The sequence below is a fragment of the Podarcis gaigeae genome (assembly GCF_964106915.1).
Source record: "Podarcis gaigeae genome assembly, chromosome: 9".
Classification (NCBI taxonomy): domain Eukaryota; kingdom Metazoa; phylum Chordata; class Lepidosauria; order Squamata; family Lacertidae; genus Podarcis; species Podarcis gaigeae.
Genome location: NC_139685.1, coordinates 6,266,226 through 6,286,980, shown reverse-complemented (window position 1 = coordinate 6,286,980; position 20,755 = coordinate 6,266,226). Strand labels below are relative to the sequence as shown.

Below are 20,755 nucleotides of genomic sequence, written 5' to 3'. Positions count from 1 at the left end.
CTAGCGGGAAGGTAAACGGTGTTTCCGTGTGCAGTTCTGGCTCGCCAGAGCAGCGATGTCACGCTGGCCACGTGACCCGGAAGTGTCTCCGGACAGCGCTGGCCCCTGGCCTCTTGAGTGAGATGGGCGCACAACCCCAGAGTCTGGCAAGACTGGCCTGTACGGGCAGGGGTACCTTTACCTTTACCTTCTTCCTTTGACTGATTGAATTAATCAAGGTTGCTTGAATCAATAAAGTTGGTGACCAGTGAAGACTGTCTTCCTTGGAGGTTTTTAAGCAGAGGTTGGATGCCTATCTATCATGGACACTTTAGTTGAGGTTCCTGCATTGCAGGGGGTTGGACTAGATGACCCGCGGGGTCCCAATTCTATAATTCTATGAATTGATCGGTTGCATTTCTAACCCACCTTTTTTCCTCCAAGGAGCTCAAGTACAGTGGTACCTCTACTTACGTGCCCTTCTTGTTACGTATCCTTCGGGATACGCATGTGGCAAGCCCAGGAGTACAGTGGTACCTCGGGTTACAGACGCTTCAGGTTACAGACTCCGCTAACCCAGAAATAGTACCTTGGGTTAAGAACTTTGCTTCAGGATGAGAACAGAAATCGTGCTCCGGCGGTGGCAGCGGGAGGCCCCATTAGCTAAAGTGGTGCTTCAGGTTAAGAACGGACCTCCAGAACGAATTAAGTTCTTAACCCGAGGTACCATTGTATCTAGAAGCACTGCAACCTCCAACTGCAGAGGCAGAGCAGAGCTGATCGAGCCGGGTAGCTGCAGAAATGTGGAGAAACTGAATTGAAGATTGGAAAACTGAGAACCCAAGTGGACAGGCCTGTTTGTCCTTGGCCACTGCCCTCTTGCATTCCCCTCGCGCTGGGCCTGCCCCTCCGCCCTGCTGCTTGGCTGCCCCTCCTGCCATCCTGGCTCTCAAACACCACATTCCCTGGCAGCAAACACTTAAGAATGGCTTTGGCTCTGGCCGCCGTTCTGGCATCCTCCCTCCCACCCTCTGCTTTGGGAGCCCGCCCTTTCCCTGGATTGGAAGGGGAGTAAACACTCCAGCATATATTTTTTTTCCACCTGTTTGCTCAGCTCTGTGAGCTTAGAGAACTTTATTGGCTTCTGTTTATCAACCCTGCCAATGCCACCCCGCTCTCCAGCGATGCCAGCGACAGGCACCTGGCGCCTGCAAACCTTACTGCCGGTTCTAAACGGCTCCCAGCTGGGGACCAAGCACTTCTTTCTTTTTCCTCCTCCTCCTCAACCTCTCCACAGTGACGCTTTGGGCACCTTCCCTTAGTTCCTGCCAGGCGCCTCCATGCCAGCACTGCCAGGGGTGTTCCAGGACTCCTCCATCCTCCCAGCTCAGTTTGGGAGCAAGGCTGTGGAGGCAGGTAAGTGGAAACTAACAGGCCTGGTTTGGGGGGCAGATGGGGGGAGAGCAAGGCCAACGACCCTTATTGGGGCACAAGGTTCTTTTAAAATGAAGTGCAGAGGCCTCGGGCCATTTTCCACTCTTGGGTTCTGTTTTCCACATCACTTTGCAAGAAAGAAGAATTTGAGTTACGTGAAAAGGGCACCAGCATTTTACAGTGGTACCTCGGGTTAAGAACTTAATTCGTTCCAGAGGTCTGTTCTTAACCTGAAACTGTTCTTAACCTGAAGCACCACTTTAGTTAATGGGGCCTCCTGCTACCGCTGCGCCGCCAGAGCACGATTTCTGTTCTCATCCTGAAGCAAAGTTCTTAACCCGAGGTAATATTTCTGGGTTAGCGGAGTCTGTAACTTGAAGCGTATGTAACCCGAGGTACCACTGTACTGCAAATTTCTCCTACCGTGCCCATCCTGCATGCAATTTTTGCAAAGCGATCTCCCCTAATATGCTTGTTTGTTATTTTCGCTGTACAATGCATTTCCAATCACCCCAGTATGTATGTTATGCGTACACATTATAGTGGCACCTCGGGTTAAGAACTTAATTCATTCTGGAGGTCTGTTCTTAACCTGAAACTGGTCTTAACCTGAAGCACCACTTTAGCTAATGGGGCCTCCTGCTGCTGCCGCACAGCCGGAGCGCGATTTCTGTTCTCATCCTGAAGCAAAGTTCTTCACCCAAGGTACCATTTCTGGGTTAGCAGAGTCTGTAACCTGAAGCGTCTGTAACCTGAAGTGTATGTAACCCGAGGTACCACTGTACTTGGTTGGAGAACTGCCTTGCAACCAAGGAAGCAAAAATTCAGAGACCCCAAAACAGTGGCTCCAGCCTGCTTGTAGCTTGTGCTTGGCTCACTGAAAGATGCCTGATACCGACTCAGACCAGTGCTGTCTACTCTACTGGCAGCAACGACTCTCCAGGGTCTGAGGCAGGGGACTGACTTCCCAGCCCCACCTGGAGATGCTGCTCCTAGGGACTGAGCCTCTTGCATGCAGACCAGGTGCTCCAGCACTGAGTTCTAGCCCTTCCCTCGCAGCAAAGGTGGGCAGCGAAGGAGGGATGCTGAGGAGCGGCTGCAGGAGGCCTGTCCATTTCATCTCTGAGCCTCTTTTGTTTGCTTGTGGGGAGAGGAGGGCCCTTCTCCCAGCAGAACAGCAAGGAGCTTTGTTCAGAGGGATGGGAAGGAGGGGGCCGCGGAGGGGTTGCAGCCAAGAGCTTGCTGCTGGCTGCAGGATCCCAGGCATGTTGACAGGCAGCGGGAGAACCCTACAGTTATTTATTAATTTGAGGGGGGGTCCCCAGGTTTTTGTTTGTTTATTATTTACTTGTGATATATTTACTTATGAGAAAACACAACAAAATATAATACCAGATGCTAACTAAAACAAAAACAGAGGCATATCTGCAGCCAAACATATAGGAGCAGAATTCCAAACCCAAACCAAACGTAATAAATTAATATCACAAACTTACAAGAGACACAAATTTGTTTCAGTTCTCCCATGCCTTCTTACTCCAATACGCTCACCATACATTTAAAGCACATTTCCTCCCCTACAAAAAAGGGAGCTGTAGTTCACCCACACAGAGAACTATAATTCCCAGCATCCTGAACAAACTACAGTTTTCAGAATTATCTGTGGAGGTAGGAAATGTGTTTCAGTTGTGTGGTCTGTAGGGGGTTAGAGAATATTGAGGTCACAAGGGCCCAACAATAGAGCAGGGGTAGGGGACCTCTGGGGCTGGTGGATTTATTCCAGACCACCCACATATGATTTTCGCTTTAGCAATTGTTCTGTGATCCTGATGGAATCATGGAACTGTAAAGTTGGAAGAGACTCCAGGGGTCATCTAGTCTGTTGTTGTTTAGTCGTTTAGTCATGTCCGACTCTTCATGACCCCCTGGACCAGAGCACGCCAGGCACTCCTGTCTTCCACTGCCTCCCACAGTTTGGTCAAACTCATGCTGGTAGCTTCGAGAACACTGTCCCACCATCTCGTCCTCTGTCGTCCCCTTCTCCTTGTGCCCTCCATCTTTCCCAACATCAGGGTCTTCTCCAAGGAGTCTTCTCCTCTCATGAGGTGGCCAAAGTATTGGAGCCTCAGCTTCAGGATCTGTCCTTCCCGTGAGCACTCAGGGCTGATTTCCTTCAGAATGGATATGTTTGTTCTTCTTGCAATCCATGGGACTCTCAAGAGTCTCCTCCAGCACCATAATTCAAAAGCATCAATTCTTCGGCGATCAGCCTTCTTTATGGTCCAGCTCTCACTTCCATACATCACTACTAGGAAAACCATGGCTTTAACTATACGGATCTTTGTTGGTAAGGTGATGTCTCTGCTTTTTAAGATGCTGTCTAGGTTTGCCATCGCCTTTCTCCCAAGGAGCAGGCGTCTTTTAATTTCGTGACTGCTGTCATCATCTAGTCTAACCCCCTGCAATGCAGGAATTTCAGTTAAAGAATTCCTGACAGACGGCCATCCAAACTCTGCTTGAAAACCTCCAAGGAAGAAGAGCCCACTATTCAAAATGGGATCATGCAGAACTGCCTCAAAACCATCCTGAGCACAATCACAAAAGCACAATAAAAATGTAGTCTGGGGGTCTCCATTGTGTATCATTCATAGACAGAGACAGACAGATCTTGTCTTTTTTCGTAAAACGCTTAGGGACTGATCTAGAATTCAGCTGCATATAAATGCAGGAATAAAAAAGTGAGTGTTCTTCTTAGCCTTGAGAGCTAAATAGCACATCCAGAGTCAGAGGCAATTTACTGCAGGGTACCCTTGGCCAGGGCAGGAGAGGCTTGCAGGCTTCCTGGACTGCATGTGGGCCTCCTTCTTGGTCACCGTGGGTAAATTTACTTTCCACCTCCTTTCTCCTCTTCTTCCCCATAGAATTACACTTGGCCACCCATCCAATTTTAAAACATACCAGAGACCCTGCTTAGCTTTGAAAATGGGCTAGCAATTTTACTGCTGCGTCACTAGGCCAAATCAACCTTACCTGATAGCGGAAGTGGAAATCAAAGGCCATTGTTAGTGGGAAGGGAAAGGGGCCCACTCTGAATCATGCCAGCTGGGTGCAGAGGCCAGGGAACCCCAGAGAGCAGCCCCTGCCATTTCTTCCCTAGGAGTGGGACAAAACCAGCAGTGCCTCCGATTTGCCAAGAGGCCGCTGTAGAGGAAGCAGAGGTGGGGCTGCTGAGGAATCAGTTCCAGCCTCCAAGGAGTGGCAGCAAGCGATGCACACCTTGGAGGCTGGATCTGCCACCCCTGTTGCCTGAGGCAGTCACCTCACCTTGCCTCATGGGCGGGCTGGCCCTGTCTGCTTATTTCACAGGATGAATAGCTGTACTTGGGTTTGGGCATACTGAAGATCCTGTGGAACTAGTGCTCTTCCTCTCCAGTCTCTTCCTCCACCTCCATTAGGTAAAGGTAAAGGGACCCCTGACCATTAGGTCCAGTTGTAGCCGACTCTGGGGTTGCGGCGCTCATCTCGCTTTATTGGCCGAGGGAGCTGGCATACAGCTTCCGGGTCATGTGGCCAGCATGACTAAGCTGCTTCTGGCGAAACCAGAGCAGCGCACGGAAACGCCGTTTACCTTCCCGCCGGAGTGGTACCTATTTATCTACTTGCACTTTGTGCTTTTGAACTGCTAGGTTGGCAGAAGCAGGAACCGAGCAACAGGAGCTCACCCCGTCGCGGGGATTCGAACCATGATCTTCTGATCAGCAAGTGCTAGGCTCTGCGGTTTAACCCACAGTGCCACCCGCATCCTTGGGGTCACCAGGACATGTCCCACATCATGGTCCCCTAGAGCATCCCTAGGGAGGGGCGGGACATAGAGGGAAAGCTGGCCCAGGGTTATCTCAGGTCAGCCCTCCAGACCCAGCCAATGACGCTGCCACCGCAGCAGCCTGGAAACTGCGAGTGAAATATCTTTTTTATCGGAACATTTTCTCTTGGCCTCTGAGTACGGAGGGGAACAATAATTGACAAACTTAATTTGTATGGTTGTAGATTTTCAGATAAGCTAAAAATAGATGGGCTCTGCTTTGGACCCCTTGTCCACTGCTCAGGTGCTACTATTTCCCCATTTCCCTGTTGAACAATGATTACAAATTGTTTGCAAAAATATTAGCTAACAGATTGAAAAAAAATATTAAATGAGTATATACATCAAGATCAGGCAGGGTTTCTTCCAGGTAGACAAATGAAGGCGAATATAAGGAATATTATGAATATAATAGAATACCTGGAGATCAAAAACGAAAAGAAAGCAGCGATGATGTTTATAGATGCTGAAAAAACCTTTGACAACGTCTCATGGAAATTCATGACAAAGCTGCTTGAAGAAATTAAACGTGGCCCTAAATTTCTAAAAGGGATTTCAGCAATTTACTCAGAACAAAAAGCAAAATTAATTATAAGTCAGGTGATAACGGACGAATGTAAGATACAAAAAGGAACTAGACAAGGATGCCCACTATCACCATTGTTGTTCATCCTGGTACGGGAAGTACTTGCCAGAAACATAAGAGCAGATAAAGAGATCACAGGTGTAAAAACTGGGAAAAGTGAGTTTAAACTAGAAGCATATGCAGATGACTTAGTGATAACAGTAGAAGATCCAAAAACTCCACTCCCTAAAGTGATAGAAAAGAGTCAGAAATTTGGGGAAGTGGCAGGGTTTAAATTAAATAGGAATAAAACAAAACTACTAGTTAAAATTTGAAAAAAGGCCACCTGTACCTCTGCTGCTGGTCTGCACACGCCCTTGGAAAAGCTGAGGCGGCAGAAGCATGACTTCTTGGCTCTGAGCCACCCTTCCTGGCATGCCCTTGGCCATGTCCCCCACTGCTGCAATCCAGTAGGCCAGGACGGAGAGCCTTTTGCCCTGCGGATGATAAGCAAATAGAATCAGAGAACTGCAGAGCTGGAAGGGAACCCAAGGGCCATCTAGCCTGACCCTGTGCAATGCAGGAATTGTCGGAAAAGAACCCCTGAAAGCCAGCCATCCACCCATGAAGGAGAGTCCACTTCAATGTCCGACAGCTCTTACCTTCAAATGTTCTTCCCAATCTTTAGTTGGAATCTCTTGTCTTGCAATTTGAATCCATTGGTTCTGGATCTAGCCCCCAGAGCAGGAGAAAACAAGCTTGTCCTGTGACAGCCCTTCAGGTCACCTCTCAGCTTTCTGTTCTCCAGGAGAACAAAAGGCCACCACATTGCATAAATTTTTCTGTTTATCACTTTTAAACAAGTGTTATTTTCTCAGCGATGGCCATTCGCCAAACGTTGTTGGGCCATAAATCTGGGGGTGGTTCCTTTAAGACCTTCCAGGTTTGAGCTACAGAGAGATGAGCCTTTGAAGAGGTACAGTGGTACCTCAGGTTAAGAACTTAATTCGTTCCGGAGGTCCGTTCTTAACCTGAAACTGTTCTTAACCTGGAGAACCACTTTAGCTAATGGGGCCTCCCACTGCCACCACGCGATTTCTGTTCTCATCCTGAAGCAAAGTTCCTAACCTGAGGTACTATTTCTGGGTTAGCAGAGTCTGTAACCTGAAGCGTCTGTAACCTGAAGCGTCTGTAACCCAAAGTACCACTGTATAATAAACAAGAATGGAGGGAGAAATGAAGGAGCTCCCAAATTATTTTGAATATTTCTGAGGATACCAGTCCCCAATGTGCCTGTATTAGCAGGCAGCCCCACCATGAGGGATAATACATTCCCTTAGTACCTGTTTCTTGAGCATCCACCCTGATTTGCTGGCCCAAAGCTTGCCCTGTCTTTTACTGAGCATTATGATTTTTGGGGGGAAAGGGCACACAATGTGAATATGTCCTGCCTCCATCCCGATTTGCTCACAGTGTGTTTAGACAGCTTCCTCTTATTATTTATTTTTTTAAAATAATATTTATTAAATTTTAACAAAAAAAGAATTACAAAACAACAAAACACAGAAAAATACAAAAATACAAAAACCAAAATTCAACATACAAAGAAAAAATAAAAACTAAAAATCCCTCTTTTATAATATCTTACATTCATTTACTTATTTTCATGACTTCCTCACACCTCCCTTTTTTGTATTCCATTTAAAAATTTGTTCAGCAAATTCATAACCTCTTATTTTACCCTTAATTATTTATCCTCACATATTCTAACTTCGAATTTTCATCTGATATCCATCCCTTCTTACATATTCTTAATTTACCTTATTACTAGAACCACTTTGTTTCATTCCAACGTCATTAACATTCAATAATTTTACAGTATTTCTGTAGATAGATTTTAAATTTCTTCCAATCTTCTTCCACCAACTCTTCTCCCTGGTCCTGGATTTCAGCCAATTCCATATAGTCCATTACTTGCATCTGCCATTCTTCCAGAGTGGGTAGGTCTTGTGTCTTCCAATGCTTTGTGTTAGGCAGCTTCCTCTTAGTCATTCATTCGCTCCACACTTTTAAGGGCATTTCCTTGCCACTCTCTATTCCGCAAAATGCCCTATTCTTTTTACCAAGTGGATTTGTTGCACTTGGGCAATAGAAAGCTTGCATCCACTTGAAATGCACAAACCCAAAGTTCTGCTGTGCACTTGAATCCCTCCTGCAAAGGACTGACAGTTTGGTGGCGTTTTGCTGCTTGCCAGGAGGTCAGGCATGCCAACTCTAGGGGGCGGAGGTGTCTCCTGCCCCCTTAATATTTGTTTGAAGGGGCCCAGCCCCTCAATATTGAGGGGGGCTGGCGGAACATTGCAGAAGGCTGCACTAGGCTGCATGGTGTCAGGAGATGTGTGATGTTGTCACACACACAGATCACACATAGATGATGCACAACATCCCTCAGGCATCACCTGTTCAGTGTGGATTGGGGCCATGCAGTGAGGCCCTTTCAGGGCTACCATGCCTCCTCCTGGGTGCAGCGAAAAATGGTTTTCATTCTTAGATGAGAAATAACACTGTTTCACTATAAACAAAACAAAACATAGTGGAAAGCAGTAATTCACCCCTGCTACAGAAACAGGGGCTAATGGATGATGCGAGGGACCAATAAGCTATTCATCTTTCATGCTGTTGTCACCCAACAAAAGGGGCAGAATCTGCAAATGTGAAGCTTTTAACTAACATTGCAAGGGGCCTTCGCTGGTCAGGCATGGGTTTTGCATGAACTTTATAGGAAGCACTGTAGGAACAGGCACTGCAGTACAAGATATCCCTGCATGAAGTTACATGTTCAACTACCATTCTAATTCTGCTCGGGTGAGTAATCTCTGTGGAGTAAAACGCCCCCTGCGCATGGTCATCTCAACACCAAAGACAAAAGTGAGAGATCAAAGAGCTGCCTTCCCTATCAGAAAGGCGCAGTTGATCTTCACAGCTGTCTTACCACATCACCATCTCTTGCCTGCAAGATCTACGAAGCGGGCGGCATCTCTCACCCTGGATCTATTTATACCTCCTTCTCTGTTTCGCAAGGAGCCCACCTTTGGGGAGGTCATGGGCCTTCCAATAATGTACCTGCCCTGCAAGGCAGATGACATTCTGCGTGGCTGGTCTTGTTGCTCCTGATGCGGAATGGCAACCCGTGGGGGGCGGGGGGAGGAAGGAAAGGGGGTCACTGCCGGTTGCCTCAAGCGGACCGGAATAGATGGGGTGTGAACCGGAGGATCTGCCTGCAGAGCTCTGGATTATTTAAAGAGAGACGCATTGACTTGCACACTGTCAGGCAGGCTCCGGGGATGCTAGATCCTTTGCGCCCCACGAGCCCCTTTCCTCCGTCCCCCCAGGGACCTTGCTTCAGGGAGGTCACCTAGGGTACCACTCCTGCCTGCCAGGTCCTGCTGCAGAGCTCTCCCCAGCTGCTGCTGCAGCCTTGCTCTTCTTCCATGGCTGATCTCCACTGTCCTCCTCTGTCAGCCCCAAGTGCCCGGCTCAGGTGAGCAAGGACCCTCCTTGGGCTCTCGCTCCCATCTGGGGCAAGGCAGGGGATGGCGCTCTTCAAGGACCACATCTTCCCAGCTCTGTCCCTCTGCCAGTCCATCATCTTTTTCTTCTGCAAGGGGATGATTGAAGGGTTGGTGATCCTCCTCTTCCTGTGGCTGTTGGTCCAGGTCCTGCTAGACAAACACCAGCATGGTGAGTATGCCCTCCTCCTCCTCCATCCTCACCCTCTCCCTGAAGTATCATGGGAACTATAGTTTTCTAAGGAGATTGTAAAAAAAAGGTAAAGGGACCCCTGACCATTAGGCTTTATTGGCTGAGGGAGCCGGCTTACAGCTTCCGGGTCATGTGGCCAGCATGACTAAGCCGCTTCTGGTGAACAGAGCAGCGCACGGAAACTGTAGCACTGTGAGAATAGGGGTCTCCTGTGGGTTAAACCACAGAGCCTAGGACTTGCCAATCAGAAGGTTGGCGGTTCGAATCTCCACGGCGGGGTGAGCTCCCGTTGCTTGGTCCCAGCTTCTGCCAACCTAGGAGTTTGAAAGCACATCAAGTGAAAGTAGATAAATAGGTACCACTCCGGCGGGAAGGTAGATGGCATTTCCGTGCGCTGCTCTGGTTCGCCAGAAGCGGCTTAGTCATTATGGCCACATGACCCGGAAGCTGTACGCCGACTTCCTCGGCCAGTAAAGCGAGATGAGCACCACAACCCCAGAGTCGGCCACGACTGGACCTAATGGTCAGGGGTCCCTTTACCAGCTCTCAGCACTTTCAACAAACTATAGTTCCCAGGATCTTTGGGAGAAGCCATGGCTGTTAACGTGGTGCTAAAGTGCCTTTTAAGCCTATGGGGTGGGCAGTCTGCGGATGATTATCCTTTGTATGGGTGAATCTGGAGCAACAGCATTTTGCAGGAGGAGGGATTCATGTTTTAGCTTTGCGTGTTGAAAGGGGACTAAAGCACCCTGGCCTTGGGCAGTTTGGGAAGTGAATGGAAGATGCACTGCAAAGTGTGTGGGATGAACAAGTGACTAATGGCAAGACAACTCTGCAAGCCAATCAGGGTGACCAGTCATATAACCACCCTGTAAACAAATCAGAATCAATGCTCAGTAAAAAAAATGGACACAGTCTAACCTTTAGCCCCAGCACCCTAACTACCGTCCTCAGGGTTTTTTGGGTTTCCATGGCTCCTCAAAGATATTGCTCCAAGGGTGTAATGTAGATAAGGCCCCAGATGGGTCCATATCAGAGTTCCCTAGGAAGAGGGCTGGACTGTTAAACCACTTTGGGACTTCCACCTCTGTGAGGGGGGCGGAGGGAGGGATCTCCCAGCTACTCTCAGCACCCTTAACAAACTACCAGATTCCTTGGTGGAAGCCATAGCTGTTTGTTTGCTTTGTTAAGCGGTATGGTACCATACTGTTTTCGAAGTATAGAGCAGATGGGGCCTGTCGCTACTACATCACATTGTTGCAGTGGCTTAGCGTGGGTTGTCAGCACCCGGGGCAAGGCAAGTAATTTGCGCCCCCTAACCTGTGGATTTGCGCCCCCTAACCCGTGGATTTGTGCCCCCTAACCCTAACCCCCAGATGTTGCGCCCGGTGCGGCCGGGCCCCCCTGCACCCCCCCACGCTACACCACTGCATTGTTGGCATTAGGATATTTAATTCCCGTGTTGCAGGGGGTTGGACTAAATGACCCTTGGGTTCCCTTCCTGTCCTACTATTCTATGATTCTATGATATCTGGTTCTATTTCCCATCCCTTTTCAGGGAGCGGGAAAGCATTAAAGTCAGCTGTAGGTCGTATTCTCTAAAAATCAAAGGCAGCCTTCTAACACAGATCTCCAGGTGTTGCGAGGCTCCCAGCTGCCATTAACCTCAACCAGCATGCCCAGTGCTCAGGGTTGATGGGAGCTAGAGAGTCCAATAACATCCTGGGGGCCACAGTCTGCAAACAGGAGCAGCAGCAGCTACTATTTATCGGTGTTCTCTGGATTGATTTCTGTTCTGGACGTGAGACGAGGAAAGGAACATTGGCAAGTTCCTGCACTGCCGGGGGTTGGGCTAGATGACCCTTGGGATCCCTTCCAGCCCTACAATTCTTTCCCCGTTTTTGTTAGAGGTGCAGAGGATTGGTCCAGGGCCTTCTACATGCGAAGCATGCGCTCTAGCCTTGCGCTGTAGCCCTCCCTCCTCCCATCTCACGGGACAATGCAACATTCTCTCTCTCATACACACACACATTCTGGGGTCAGCTGCCAACTGACCTGGAAGCCAAGCACAGATTGAGTGCTTTGCAAAGGGCTGTTTGACTAGGCAAGGGCCTCTTAGCTCCACAACAGCCCTGCGTCAGCAAAACTGCAGGCCTGATAAGCAGAGCTTTTCTTTCCCTGGGGTTTATCTGGTTTGAGGAGAGTCTGGCTTTATTTTAGCTCCTGAGCAAACATGTCGAACTGATGTCATCAGGCCAGAGCTGCTCTGCAGGCGTCTTTTGGAGAGAGTGGGAGTCGGGAAGGGGTCCCTTCCCTGCCTTCTCTACTCTCCTTTTGAGCTGCCCCTCTTGCCCTTCTGAGCCTTAGTGGTGGTAGTTGTTGCCACTCTGTTCCAGCTGTTGTGAGCAGAGATGGGGAGGAATCCAGTTCACACTTAAAGGAGATACTGTACTGTACTACCTAATCCACACATTCCAAAGCTGCCGATAGAGATAGTGCAATGTCATTATACAGATCTATGGTGCGGCTATGGGAAGTGGGTGGCGCTGTGGTCTAAACCACTGAGCCTAGGGCTTGCCGATCAGAAGGTCGGCGGTTTGAATCCCTGCGACAGAGTGAGCTCCCGTGCAAGTAGATAAATAGGTACCACTCCGGCGGAAAGGTAAACAGCGTTTCCATGGGTTGCTCTGGTTCGCCAGAAGCAGCTTAGTCATGCTGGCCACATGACCCGGAAGCTGTCTGTGGACAAACACCAGCTCCCTTGGCCAGTAAAACGAGATGAGCACCGCAACCCCAGAGTCGTCTGCAACTGGACTTAACGGTCAGAGGCCCCTTTAGCTTTACCTTTATGGTGCGGCTCCATTTGGAATGTGCATGTTAGGCAAAACTGCATACAGATTGCATAATAATTTCCAAGGTGACTTTGTTATACTTCAAAAACCTGCAGATTTATGAGGACATGTGAGCAGAACTCACAAATGAAAACAAAAAAGCAAAACCCAAATGGACATGTTTGGCCATCCCTACTTGTGAGAGGAGAAGTGAGTACATAGATGGAGATCCGGTGGTGGTGCAGAGATTACAGAGTTAGACTAGGACCTGGGAGACCAGGGTTCAAATCTCCACTCGGCCATGAAGCTCACTGGGGGTCCAGTATCAGCCACTCAGCCTAACCTACCTCACAGGGTTGCTGCAGGGATTAAAGGAAGCCAGGAGAACCAGATAAGCCAGCTTGAGCTCCAGAAAAAGGTGGGGGTATAAATGCAGTAAATAAATTAAATAGATGGCCCTCCCCTGAAACTGGGACCTGCCCCCTTAAGGCTCTGCAGTTGCTTTTCCTACAACCCTCTTCTGCAAACAGAAAGAAAATTCGGACTTAACATTCGGAGTAACTTTCAGGTGGTAAGACTCCCTCGGAAAGGAATGCACACTCATTCATTCGCTGGAGGTTTTTAAGCAGCGGTTGGATGGCTATCTGTCAGGGATGCTTCAACTTAGATCTGATTCTTGCATTGCAGGGGGTTGGACTAGATGACCCTCGAGGTCCCTTCCAAATCTAGATTCTATTATTCTCCTCCTCCTCTCTGCTCAGTGCACTTACAGGTATTCCTGGGCGTGGGGCTGGCCCTGCTCTGCTTCTGCCTGCTCCTCGGCTGCGCGATTTGCTGGCACCGGCGGAGGACGCGGCGCCAGGATTGCGGCGAGGCGCAGGCGTCGGGCCGCCCCCTGGTGCATCTGGGCCCCGCTCTGCCCTCTCCGACGACCGCGGTGCCCATCCAGCAACAGTATGCCCAGCTGGCGGAGCAGCTTCTGGAGAGCCTGCCTGCTGCAGCTGCTCCTGCGCCGGCCTCGCCCGACGGCAGCCCCCCGACGGCCCTCCTGCGCGGCCGCGCCTCCCTGCCCAGCCTCGTCCTCCCGCCTGGGCTGAGCGCGCCGCCGGCCCAGCGCCCTGGGGGCCCGCAGCGCCGGAGCACCATTGCCGCGGGAGACAGCAGCCCCCTCGCCGTGCGCCCCGTCGCGGGGCTCCTGCCCGCCGCCGCCCAGGCCAAGCCGCGACCTCGCCTTCACTTCGCCGTCGGCTACTCTCCTCCGGAGGCCACGCTCACGGTGAACGTCGTCGGCGTCGCCCACTTGCCCGGGGGCCTGGGCGCCAGCCGCAGCTGCTACGTCGAGGCGCGCCTGCTGCCGGGCTCCGCCGAGCCGCAGCGCACCGCCCGGCGCCGGAGGAGCCTCCACCCCGAGTTCCACCAGCAGCTTCGCTTCCCCGGCTGCGCCCGCCAAGAGCTGCCGGGCCTGACGCTGCGCCTCGCTGTGTATGCCAGGGCTTTCGCCCGTCGGAAGGACGCCTTCGTGGGCGAGGTGCTGTTCCCCTGCGCCCAGGTGGCCGGCGAGCAGGGCGCCTCGCCCTCGGCGCACGCCCAGGAGCTGTCGCTCACCAAGGTGAGGCTCGCGTCGCCCAGAGGCCAGGGAGTCGTCGCCTCCCGCCGCCCGGCGGGGACCCCCAATTACCCCTTCGCCTGCGGACCTCTTGAGGGTCTTGGGGCAGCAATGGTAGTTCTCTAAAATTCAAATTGTAATATAAGAAATAAAAAGAGCAACAGGAAAGCAATTGAGAACCAGTCCCCAATATTCCCAGCGATGGGTGGGATCACCTGCAACCACAAATGCTCGCACCCATGGGGTCGCCCATGGGGCACAGTTTGATAATAATAATAATAATAATAATAATAATAATAATAATAATAATTTATTATTTATATCCCACCCACCTGGCTGTGTAGCCTTTTTAGGCCTTTTTCATGGGTAGAAAGAGCATTGGGTGGCTTCCAACAAACCACTAAAATACAATAACCTATTAAATATTAAAAGCCTCCCTAAACAGGGCTGCCTTCAGATGTCTTCTAAAAGTTTGATAGTTATTTTTCTCTTTGACATCTGGTGGGAGGGCGCTCCACAGGGCGGGTGCCACTACTGAGAAGGCCCTCTGCCTGGTTCCCTGTAACTTGGCTTCTCGCAGCGAGGGAACCGCCAGAAGGCCCTCGGCGCTGGACCTCAGTGTCCGGGCAGAAACCCTGCATTGGATGGATAAGGGCTGGTTTTATTTGTATTTATGAGTGTAATGAGCGTAGCCAGGATTTATTTCCGGGGGAGGGCAGAACCTCAGTTAGTTATGTATTTTGTAATGATTTACTTGATTTAGGGAGGGGCAGCTGCCCCCCCCCCCATGGCTACACCCATAGTGGGTGGGTGTTCCCTTTGGAGCAGGGTTAGGAAACTGGCCCTCCAGATGTTATTGGATTCCAGCTCCTATTGGGTATGTAGGCCCCTGAAGGGCAGGCTCATGCAGTTTGATATAAGTGAAATAACTAAACAGCATTTTAAAGCCTTAGGCAAGTGACTTTGACACGCAGGCATCCCAACAAAGAGGCCGTAAGCAGGGCAAAGTGACGTGCAAAAACCACAGGAGGCAAGAGTTGCTTTTGTGCTGGAAACCTGCTTCCTGGTTTCCCATTGAGGCTTCTGGTTGGCCACTGTGCAAAGAGGATGCCAGACTTGATGGGCATCCATCCAGCAGGCTCTTGTTAGGTTCTTAAATCCATGTGAAATATAAAACTGGAGCTGGCTAACTCCTGTATGTGTGTGTGTGTGTGTGTGTGTGTGTGTATCTATGCCATGGCGTGTTCATTCTCTCCCCCTTCAGTGCCACAGTTCCCAGGACATGAGCTCCGCCTCTTGGCTCTCTCAGCCCAGGTCCCTGGGGCAGCTTTTCCTCCTGCTCCAGTATCAAGCTCTGGCCAATCGCATCAAAGTTCTGGTTCGCAAAGCAGAGAACCTGGGACGCGTCAGCCGGATGCTGGGAACACCAGGTAGGATGCAAGTACCAACGCATGTTATAGGAACACACAAACATAGGAAGCTGCCTTCTGCTGAGCCAGAGCATTGCTCCCTCAGTGTTGTCTACTCTGACTGACAGCAGCTCTCCAAGGTTCAGGCAGGGAGTCCCTGCCAGACATACCTGGAGGTGCCAGCAGGGATTGAACCTGCCACCTTCTGCATACAAAGCAGATGTTCTGCCACTGAGCTATGGCCCTTGTCTTTATATGCCTTCCTCTGTGATCTCCACATGCAATAATTCTGTGTTTAAACTGGGATCTGGTGCAGGTATTGCTCAGTACCTTAGCAGATGTAGGTACAGGACTCAGGACACAAATTTTCACAAGATTTGCATATTTTAATCTATATGCACACACACACATTTTTAAAAAATCTGTGAGCAAATTAAGATGGGGATCTCTCAGACCCCCATCTGCATTATGCATTTAAAGCATTAGGACACCACATTAAACACACACGGCTTCCCCCAAAGAATCCTGGGAACTGCAGTTTGTTAAGGGTGCTGAGAGTTGTTAGGAGACTCCTTTTCTGTACTTACAGTACTACATTTCCCAGAGTTCTCCAGGAAGAGGTCAGGACTGTTAAACCACTCTGGAAACTCTGGAAACTGCTTTCTTTGCAGAGTGAGAAATGCTAGCTTAGGGGAGCTTTTCTCCCTCCATAGCGGCTACCAACGGGCTCCCTGGGACTGATGATCAGGTGATGATCCATTATAGGGAGCCTCCTGCAGGCCCTGCTCCTCATCAACAGATGGGCAATGAAAGCACATCTCCAAAGACGATGGCTGTAAATGCCAATCAGCAATTTTCTTTGAACTTTGACAGGTTATATCAGGTGGTGGGCAGTCCTGTCCACCTAGCAAAGTTGGGAGAGAGGAATCTCTCTCGTTCCCCTTCTTTCATAGAATGGTGGAATTGGAAGTGACTCCAAGGCTCACCATCTCTGCCTCTTCTAGCCGTCAGGCACAAACCTGTCCGTCTTGAGGATTCCTGCATCCCCCATCCCTTGTCCTCTGCTTTTCCTCTTTCTAGACCACTACGTTCTGATCCACCTCTGCCACGACGGAAAGGTCATTGACACAAAGGAGACCAAGTCCATAGCGGGCTACAACCCTGTGTGGAATGCCCCGTTCCTCTTCAGCTTACCTGCCGGAGACATCCAGGAACAGCAGTTGTCCCTGGAGTTCACAGTCATGCAGGTAATGGATGGAAGATTTGAGCCAAAGTATGTTAGGGAAAGGGATTGATCTCTCCCAGATGACCAGTGATGGAGATGGTGACGGTTTCCACATTTAGTTAGTAGGGTGAAGACAAAGAGCTGTGGTTTCCATTGAACCTCTGACTCCACTCTGGCCGTAACCAAGCTGAGTGCTGGAAGACTTGGGGCGGATAAAATAAAAGTCCTTCACGCAATGCCTAGTTAAACTATGGCACTTGCTTCCTTAGGAGACAGGGATAGCCACTGGCCATCAACGCAGATGGCTTTAAAAGAGGCTTAGGCACATTAACAGAGGAGGGGGCCATGATGCCTCCTAGCCAGAAGGGAATCCTTTCTTGAATACTGCTTGCTGGTTCCGGGCCATGGGCCTGATCCAGCAGGCTCTTCTGAACAATTTTTATGGCCAGGATTCTATATGAAGCTCCCTAGCAAAGGTCCCTAGCAAAGGGATGTGGGTGGCGCTGTGTGGGTTAAACCACAGAGCCTAGGACTTGCCGATCAGAAGGTCGGCGGTTCAAATCCCCGCGACAGGGTGAGCTCCCGTTGCTCGGTCCCTGCTCCTGCCCACCTAGCAGTTCAAAAGCACATCAAAGTGCAAGTAGATAAACAGGTACTGCTCTGACGGGAAGGTAAACGGCGTTTCCGTGTGCTGCTCTGGTTTGCCAGAAGCGGCTTAGTCATGCTGGCCACATGACCCAGAAGCTGTACGCCGGCTCCCTTGGCCAATAAAGTGAGATGAGCGCCACAACCCCAGAGTCGGCCATGACTGAACCTAATGGTCAGGGGTCCCTTTACCTTTACCTAGCAAAGGTCTGCAGTGCATTCCTGCAGCAGGGCTTCTCCTAGCCCAGGCTTCCTCAACCTTGGCCCTCCGGATGTTTTTTGGCCTACAACTCCCATGATCCCTAGCTAGCAGAACCAGTGGTTAGGGATGATGGGAATTGTAGTCTCAAAAAAACATCAGGAGGGCCGAGGTTGAGGAAGCCTGTCCTAGCCCATTGCGGGGCAGGGGGAGGCAAGCAAGGGTAGAGCAGCTTGCAGCCTGGGTTGACCTGAAAGGTGCAGGCTTACAGGTAATTCCCTGGGCCCAAATGCAACATACGATCTTGAGTGCTGAGCCCAGCCCACTCTGGATCCACACTTCTGGGCTTGCTGAACAGTTGTACAAATGTATAGATTTATTATTTATCTATTATTGTGATTTTTAAATCCTCCCTTCACCCTAAGGTCCATGGGCAGGTCACAACATTGAAACACAATGTTAAAAACAGTTCCAAAAAATTTACAGTCACAAAAATATTGGGGGTCCTAAAAATATGCTCTTTGAGTGTCAAAAGCTGGGGTCAAGAGGTATGTCTTAAGCCATTGAGTTGAGCTAAAGAGAAATGAGGTTTTAGAAAGACAGTGTGGTTCAGTGGTTAGAGTATTAGAGTAGGAGCTAGGAGAGAGCAGGGTTCTAATCTCCACTCTGCCATGAAGCTCACTTACCCTCAGCCTAACCTACTTCACAGGGTTGTTGTAGGGATAAAAGGAGGAGTAGGAGAACCTAGTGAATCCTTTCTGCCCAAGGAGGAAACAAAACAATGCATCGATTCCTGCTTGCTGTTGTGCCAACTTACACAAGAGGGTGCACTTCCTCAAGAAGGAATTTGTAGGTGGGAAAGCTTGGGCTGAGGTTTCCTATAGGCAGGAAAAACCCCTGAGGTGAATGGAAAGGTGATGCCATGCCCCTCTGCCCAACTTTGCTTGCCAGGGTCCTGTGGTGGCAGTGGCGGCTTCCAGGTTCTGGTGGGATATGACAGGGTCTGGGGGATCTTGCCGGAACCTGGAGGTCGCTGCCGCTTTGTTCTTGCTTCTCTGGCAGCAGCGGGAGGGTGCATGGGAGAGGGGCCACCAGCAAGAGAGCCCTGCTGGAAGCCAGTCAGTTCTCCTCACTCGTCCTGCATTGGGGGGTGGGGGGTGGCAGGGCTTGGATTCCACCTCGCATGGTGGCTGCCTCAGTCTGTCTCAGGATGGGGTAGCCCTGCTATAGGGCAGCCCCACAACTATCCCTGACTCTGTTCCCCCCTCCATCTTGTCCCAGGCTCGCCTCTACACCCGCAGCTGCGCTGTTGGCAGAGTGCTGATCGGTCCTGTGGCCCCTGAGATGGGGCAGGTCCACTGGAAGGAGATGTGCAGCCGGGGGAACATGGAATCTGCTCGCTGGCATGCCATTCAGTCTGAAGGCTTTCAGCTCTGCCCTTGAGATGCCCGTCCAGAGCTTCCTGCTGGGGAGTTGTCTGCCTGTCATGGTGAAAGATGGCAGCCAAAGCAATGGCACTCTGTGAGAAATGGCCTTGGTTTGAGGGGAACTTGGCACTGCGACACCTTTAAGGTCCGCAGGACTGCAGGAAGTCCAGCTGGAGAAATCCAAGCCAGTTCCAAGTCCTGCCAAGGCAGGGACTTTTTGCCCAAAGAGAGGTGTTGCTGCTTGGAGCCCTTCAGAAACCCCGGGGTTGAAAAGTCGACTGCAAGCTCTCCAGGAGAGCCAAGGAAGGCGGAAAGAGCAGGTGGATCAAGCTTTCTTCCTCCATAATGCTCCCCAACTGCACCGGGCACGCTGACCTCAGATCTAAGATCCACTGCAGCAGCAGCAACTTCTGGGGCATTGCATTATCTGCATAACTTTCTGCTGCCAGCCATAACGAAAGAGAACTGAAAACTGCGTCAGCAAAGCTGGATTTGGATGGCGCTCAAAGGCATGGCGCTGCTCTAGGTGGGGTGCTGACTGCTCTCCTGCTGCTGTTGCAACGAGGAGAAACTTGAACTGGGGCAGTTGGGTGCAAACAGAAATGTCAGAACAGAAGGGTTGTTATGCTGGAGGCTGCGATGGACAGAGCTCTGCAAGGAGAGTCTCTCTGTATAAAGCACATTCATTGCCCATTAACAGCCTTTATTGCATCCCTTCTCAGAACATGCTTATTTCATTCCCTTATCTCACCCTTCCCTCCAGGGGTTCAGGGCCAGCACACACGGTTCTCCCCAACACCTCCTCTTCGTATCCTCTCGACAACCCTGCGAGGTTGTATTGTTGGGCAATGCCATGTGGAAGATGTTTCACACTATGTGTTAACTTATCCCCTACATGCAAATCCAAAGAGGCACTTTTTGCAAAGCCCTGTTTGTGCAGGATAGCATGCTCTCAGTGGCGTAGCGTGGGGGGTGCAGGGGGGGCCAGCCGCACCGGGCGCAACATCTGGGGGTTAGGGGGCGCAAATCCACGGGTTAGCAGGCACAAATCCACAGGTTAGGGGGTGCAAATTACTTGCCTTGCCCCGGGTGCTGACAACCCACGCTACGCCACTGCATGCTCTTCCTGAGTGAGAGGGTTCAGGAGTTGTTGAGGGACCACACTGCACTGGGAACAAGAAGAAGCATCTGGATAAAATAGCCGTAAAAAGTGAGGGGGAATTTGGAGCACTAAACTGAAACAGGGGCATTCCTGTTATCATATATCTCACATTATATGTTTTCTGCTTTTATTTGCACATGTCTGAGTCATATTTGAAACTGTTTATGATTGTATGGAATTGTCATGGCCTTCAGTTAGTACAATAAACTTATTTTGAGTGATGTAGGTTAGACTGGAGGGCAACCTACCAGCTCAAAATCTCCTCAGAAACTTTATGACTGAGCAAGGAATCATAGAATCATAGAGTTGGAAGAGACCACAAGGGCCATCGAGTCCAACCCCCTGCCAAGCAGGAAACACCATCAGAGCACTCCTGACATATGGTTGTCAAGCCTCTGCTTAAAGACCTCCCAAGAAGGAGACTCCACCACACTCCTGTCGAACAGCTCTTACTGTCAGGAAGTTCTTCCTAATGTTTAGGTGGAATCTTCTTTCTTGTAGTTTGGAACCATTGCTCCGTGTCCGCTTCTCTGGAGCAGCAGAAAACAACCTTTCTCCCTCCTCTATGTGACATCCTTTTATATATTTGAACTCTAGTTTCTTGTACTATGAGGGATGCAAGGAACTGCCTTGTACTTAGTCGGATCCC

The 20,755-nt window shown here is 50.3% G+C and overlaps 1 protein-coding gene and 1 long non-coding RNA gene across 3 annotated transcripts; one reads left to right on the top strand and one right to left on the bottom strand.

Annotated features, from left to right (window-relative positions):
• The first annotated feature begins 272 nt into the window (after positions 1-272).
• On the top strand, positions 273-20,327 carry LOC310825160 (synaptotagmin-5-like). 2 transcript variants are annotated; one of them, XM_083698357.1, is made up of 6 exons: positions 273-1,395; positions 13,195-14,042; positions 15,304-15,469; positions 16,529-16,695; positions 18,799-19,904; positions 20,080-20,327. In XM_083698357.1, exons 1-5 carry the CDS (start codon positions 1,320-1,322, stop codon positions 18,958-18,960), a joined length of 1,419 nt encoding a protein of 472 aa, XP_083554483.1. In that variant the 5' UTR covers positions 273-1,319; the 3' UTR covers positions 18,961-19,904; positions 20,080-20,327. The 2 variants fall into 2 exon arrangements, with proteins under 2 accessions (XP_083554483.1, XP_083554482.1); XM_083698356.1 differs by having other exon boundaries at positions 20,076-20,327.
• LOC310825237 lies at positions 5,366-7,330 on the bottom strand. The gene is made up of 2 exons (XR_014555185.1): positions 6,503-7,330; positions 5,366-6,337 (listed from the first exon to the last, which is right to left on the bottom strand). It is a non-coding gene; the product is annotated as an uncharacterized lncRNA (long non-coding RNA).
• Positions 20,328-20,755: the final 428 nt, after the last annotated feature.